Source organism: Pectinophora gossypiella, chromosome 4 (assembly GCF_024362695.1).
Source record: "Pectinophora gossypiella chromosome 4, ilPecGoss1.1, whole genome shotgun sequence".
Taxonomy (NCBI): domain Eukaryota; kingdom Metazoa; phylum Arthropoda; class Insecta; order Lepidoptera; family Gelechiidae; genus Pectinophora; species Pectinophora gossypiella.
This window is the reverse complement of record NC_065407.1, coordinates 3296480-3302509: the sequence shown is the minus strand read 5'-3', so window position 1 is coordinate 3302509 and position 6030 is coordinate 3296480. Positions and strand designations below refer to the sequence as shown.

Genomic DNA, 6030 nt, shown 5'->3' with positions numbered 1-6030 from the left:
AAAGTCCGCATAAACTTTTGAGTTATGAAGCGGCTTCCCGGCACGAAGCGAAAATAGGCAGATACACTTTGTTTATTGAATACTCCAATATAATAACACTCGCGAATGTCTTCCAACTAACTTAATGCGATCATTAACCACAAAACACCACTTCGTATTAATTATTTAGATTACTCAATGAAGAAAGCAACTGTCCCGTTCCCGTCTCCCGCCGAAAAGCCGCGCCCATAGACTTTATGCGAGAATGATAATGTATGAAGATAACCGCTCATGAGTTTGACTGACACTGACAGAAAACTCGGTAATGTGACAGTTCACTACAACAGAAAGCAGAAGCAGGACGTCTGTTGACGATGTTTAGTTTCAATTAAAATTCTCTAAACCATTTCTTTCAAAAAAATTTGTGGCACACAATTCAAGTCCCGGTCCATTGAAGAATCTGAAAAGCATTACAGAAGCACACAAACCATGACAGAAGTTATATCGACCGTAGAAGACGCTCAGCAGCTACGCGTACAGAACATTATGAAGGGGTTTCAAGTGTATCCTTTTTACAACTTTACTCATCATATATTACCACCATATTTAATTACCACGTGTAACCAGGTAGTAAGCAAGTGTAAAAATATGTAGTTTGTGTAAACTGCAATGTTTTAATCATATTTAATTATAATATGTCCATTTTGTTCCTATAATTTCCTTGACCTTTACAAAAACAGGAATTGGATGAATCTGCGCGACGCTGACACTGGTGAGTACATTCATATTTGTTTTATATCTATTATTATAGATTACTAGCATTTTTTACTGTAGATTATAAATGTTATAAATAGCATGTGGTATTTTTTGAATAACACATGTTAATTATTAGTACACAACAGAACATTAGTACCTATTAGTAGATTATGTGTGGGTGTGAGGAGAGAAACTTTAATGCAGTATAAGAAGAAGGTATTTTTAGGTTTGATTTGATCAATATCCTGATGTACAAAGCTGTAAGAAGTCAGATAACAACTTGAAGCCACATTTGACATTGGTATTGTTCTAGTGTCATTAATTTGGGGGTAATTGTATTACAGGGAAGATCCTGTGGCAGCACAATGAAGATATGTCAAATCCTGACGTAGAGCATGAAGCCCGTGTGCCGAAGCGGATCTTGAAGTGCCGTGTGGTATCCCGAGAGTTGAACTTCAGCTCTGTGGAATCGATGGAGCGGTTTCGCTTGGAACAGGTTTGTTTTGATGGCATTTCTTTATCTACATACCTCTTTTTTTATATTTAAGGAGGTAGATAAATATCCTGGATTATTGGTCGGGTTTTATATATAAGGGAAAACAGGTTTGAACGGATTGTAAATAAAGGTATTTATCTTATCCACTTACAACACGTAAATGATATGAACTATTAGGCAAATGTATAATGGATTAGAGCCATTTAATAAAGATTGTGGAGATCCTTGGGGGAGGCCTATGCCCAGCAGTGGACATTGTACGGCTGAATGAATAAAGATTTCATCCAGGATCATTCTTAATCTAGATGTGACACTCTTAATTTATAGCTTTAAATCATTCTCTAAGGCTTAGAGTACAATGTAGTAGTACAAATCCATAATGATGATGTAAATTAAAAAAAATCCTACTTTTTGACCTAAATTCTGTATTTTTTCCCTTAAATTGGTAGAGGTTTTACAAAAAGGGCCACATGCCACGAAATTACAATTTGCATACACATCAGAATTTGGAGTGCAAAGATGGATCTCTGATGGAGCTATCAAATCTACGAACTTTACACATGCAATGAATATCTACTTACTAAAATTGTTATTCTGTTTATCTTTTCAGAAAGTCCTATTCAAAGGACGCTGCTTAGAAGAATGGTTCTTCGAGTTTGGCTATGTGATCCCTAACTCCACAAACACCTGGCAGTCAGTCATTGAATCCGCTCCTGAATCACAGATGATGCCAGCCAACGTACTCAAGTAGGTACCACTTATATGTATACACTAGAAACTATTGTTACCGATAATAACCCACAGTATTTTAAACAGACAAAAATTATAAATTTTATGTGATTGAGTTTTTAATTTTATAGCGCTTACCCATGCTTAGAGAAACTCACATCATCATCTTCCTAGCAATATCCCGTTTTTCACAGGGTCCGCTTACCTAAGCTGAAGATTTGATAGGTCCGCTCTGTTACAGAAGCGAATGCGTGTCTAACCTTCTTACCTGCGCAGGGAAAACCATCCCAATACAGGTTAGGTCACATACATCCGAAAACGCATTTCTCGGGTATGTGGGATGTTTTCCTTCACCGCTTAGGGAAACTCACAGAGAGAAAATTTTTATCGAAAAACATTCTGACTCGGACGGGACTTGAACCCGCAGCTCTTGTCAGGCCGGGACGAGTGTGTTAATCATTACATCACCGGGTCCTCCTCCTGTCCATGCGAGATTCTTTCGATCTATGTATAATAATCGCTTTAAGCGATAAGGCCGCCATTTGCCATGTACTTAGTTAAGAGACTTTTTGTAATTATTTCTTTTTATTTTGGTGCAATAAAGTGTATTTGTATTGTATTGTATTGTATAAAGCCGACGCCGGCACAATCTATCTTGTATATTGTGTAATAATATTATTACTTATCATATGTGAAGCAAGAGAGTTATAGATAGCACCTACCTACTTGCTTAATACTGTGGGAAATAGTAATTCAATTATTGTGTATTATCTAACAGGATGAAAATTAAGTAGAAATCTGTAGTAGTGATGATTCAGTTCAGAACCCCGGTACCGACCCCGCCGGCGTGGTGATTTCTTTCATTCACCGCTTATCGCTATTGGCCCCTGGGCCCATTAGTTCTAAAGTATAATCTTCCCAGACGACGCCCTTAGTCGACGTTCGAAAGAATTTACTTTATACATTTCCTAAATAGTATTGGAATTGTACACATTTCCTAGGCTTTTAATACAATTCCTTGATTTCATACATTTCCGGTAACATACATATATACATAAAGTAAGAGTTCATACGAAACATGAATTCTCAGGCGAATGCCACTCGACGTCAGTGCGCACCATCCGCGCTGGGGATGGTGTCGAAGTGTATCCCTAAGAGCCACACACAAACACCGCCTGTATGTCGTGTAGGATTCACCTTAGTCGTTCAATTTAAACTATTGTTTAGAAATCACAAAGACGAACAAAAACATAAAAAGCTCAAGCCGCCACGGCTTTTGAGGTAAAGAATTTACGACAAGATATAGGTTGTTATACTGGTACTCGTAAAACATGACCATTTAGTTAATCCAATACAAAGAAGTCAACTGACACCCTTATACAAATTAAAAGAAAAGTAGCAATAGAACTAGGTCATAATAATCCTTTTTGTTATTTCTAACAACAAATGACGCCAATGAGGCTACCTGCGCCAAGCCATAAATGTCTCACGTGCTATATTTTCGTGTGGGTCAGGATGGCGGGTGTATGGTAATAAAAATAATCAGGCGTTGAAATTTTCGAGAATTTTTATTTTCAAATTACTATGAAACCTTTTGTTGCATATTGATGAATCTTCAACATGTTGAGGTACATTGCTCGTACATTACTGTCATACTAATAACAATCTTGAATTGTTAGTAATGTGCTAAGATTTAAGAATACACTCGCCATTCTGACAGTCAGGTTAGCGGCTCACTTATTTTTTGAAATAACTTTTGTTCCAAAAAGGTACATTGCTTTTAATTTTAGGTACATTCAGTACATTGCTTGTACATTCCTCTCGTATAGAAATCATCACCATTTATAGCCATACACCCGCCATCCTGACCCACACATATTTTCTCCAAGTCAGCTCCAGACTTCAATGAGTACATAACTACCTAAGTACTTAACTCTTTGAGTTACTAAGTATTGACAAATGAAGTTATTGTCTAAGAACTTAACCGATAGCTGCCGATGTTGTGAATATTGCGTAGGTAGTAAGAAAGCATTAATATTTAGTATAATTAAAAAGCACCTATTTAGTTATTACGTATATGCTCATCATCATCATCATAGATTCCTTAATTAAACGATTTAATGTCAAACTAAATAATTGCCAACTTTGACATTATTATTGCTTTACTCTCAGATTTGTCTACGTTATGCTACGTCTTGCTACTGTCGGCTGCTACGCCAGCTATGCAGTAAATTAAACTAGTCCTGAATATTATCTTGAAGTACGAAATTTATTCTAGTTTCGATGGTATAAATAGCATTCCTCAGCTTTCTCCATTACAGGTGTTAGGGTACGTGGGATGACGTCATGATTGGAATGACATACTTGGCACACGAAATTTTGTACCGGGTGAGAGCCCTCAGCGTTCCCCATTTGTACGGCCAATTAGTTATGCCACATACGGCAAATCCACAATAAGTGACGCCAAAAAGTGACAATTCTGCCACGCGGAAGTTGCTAATGCTGCTGCCAAAAAATGCTGTCCAAGGGGTCTAGGAAAGCCACAAAGTTGCAATTCATTTCATCACCACTAATTTAAGAGCCACGCTCTTGTCCGTGTAGCTTTCTCCATTGTTGTCTATTAAAAATCAATTCCTTCACCTCCTTATAAGACACGGACGTTCATCATCAAATTCATCTAAGAAAGTAATATTGCTATTTGACATTTGTATGCATTGCGCACTTACTTTTATATGTGCAGCTGTCAAATTGCCATAATTCTTTGTTGTAACCCCCAGGTCGCAAAATACAATATCATATACCTAATAAAATATTACACGCCATCAAAACAAGAGAGAATTGTAACGCCAAATTGACATTGTTTTTTCTCATTTTTCCAGCGGCAATGTGGTAATCGAGACCAAGTTCTTCGATGGAGACCTGGTGATCACCACCTCACGAGTGCGGCTCTTCTATATCTAAAATACCTACACAACTGCAAGCATTTACTAGTCAACCTAACTGATTTTAAGGCATTTTATAGTAATATACTTAGGACATATCCAACCCTTTGACCTCCTCACAGTTACAGGGTGTAATCTTACCTTCTTTACTAAGTATTTCTTTACCTTCAAAGACCTAAATTCCTAAGTGACCTTAAACTCCATTCCATTTGACATTCTGAATTATATACGACTTTGAGCAATTGTTAGTAAAAATGTATTTTAAATGGAAAGTATTTTTAGTATAAAATCGAAAGTCGATTCCTTTTTAAAATTGTTTTCAATTCTATTTTAAAAACCGAGGCTAACTCTGAAATATGCATTTCTCTTCATATGTACTTAAGCATTTAAAATTTTCAATATGTCAATCTTATTGTGAATAAAAATAGGATATCTATTGAAACATTAAAAATCTCATTATGCACAAGTTACGCATTTTGTATTATTTATTTTACAAATTTAGTTTATCTGTAAGAATGTTTAGTGAGTAGTATTATTAGTTTAAGTTCAAAAATACAATTTGTTTAATGAAAATCTGAAGTATTTTATTTACAAAACTTGTGTGAAAGGGACGGAGATAATACAGCGTGCTCAAGTTTTTTAGTGTCTCGTGTAAATCATAGATGGCGCTGTAGTAGTAATATGGTAGTTTAGATTCTAATGCTAAAACAAATACAGTGTTACTACAAAACAAAGACTAAAAGATAAAATATGTTTAAAATATAATCCGTACTACCTACTATCGTAGATTCTGCATAGAATTATTATGACTTGTCAAGTTAGTTTCATTAAAATCCGCCGACTTCTTTCGTGGCGCGAAATACTATTTCAAACCTAGTTTATTTTTAGTTTGTGTTTTGTAGTAACACTGTTAGAGCCTGTCTCATTAATGTCTGAGCATGGAGTAGCTACGTAAAACAGAAAAGGCGCACATGAAGCACCGGTGGCGAGCACTTGTTCTAACTGGTGGGTTAAGGCCACATCGAAACAATTCATCTAAAAAAGCAATATTGCTATTTGACATTATGTCTGCATTGCGCACTTAATTTTGTATGCGCAAATGTCAAATTGCTTTTTTAGATGAATTGC

General features: G+C 36.1%; 1 protein-coding gene across 1 annotated transcript; it reads left to right on the top strand.

The window, feature by feature from the left end:
• Window positions 1-303: 303 nt before the first annotated feature.
• LOC126366345 (retinal rod rhodopsin-sensitive cGMP 3',5'-cyclic phosphodiesterase subunit delta) lies at window positions 304-5239 on the top strand. The gene is made up of 5 exons (XM_050009465.1): window positions 304-542; window positions 720-751; window positions 1080-1231; window positions 1842-1978; window positions 4840-5239. Exons 1-5 carry the CDS (start codon window positions 469-471, stop codon window positions 4919-4921), a joined length of 477 nt encoding a protein of 158 aa, XP_049865422.1. The 5' UTR covers window positions 304-468; the 3' UTR covers window positions 4922-5239.
• Window positions 5240-6030: the final 791 nt, after the last annotated feature.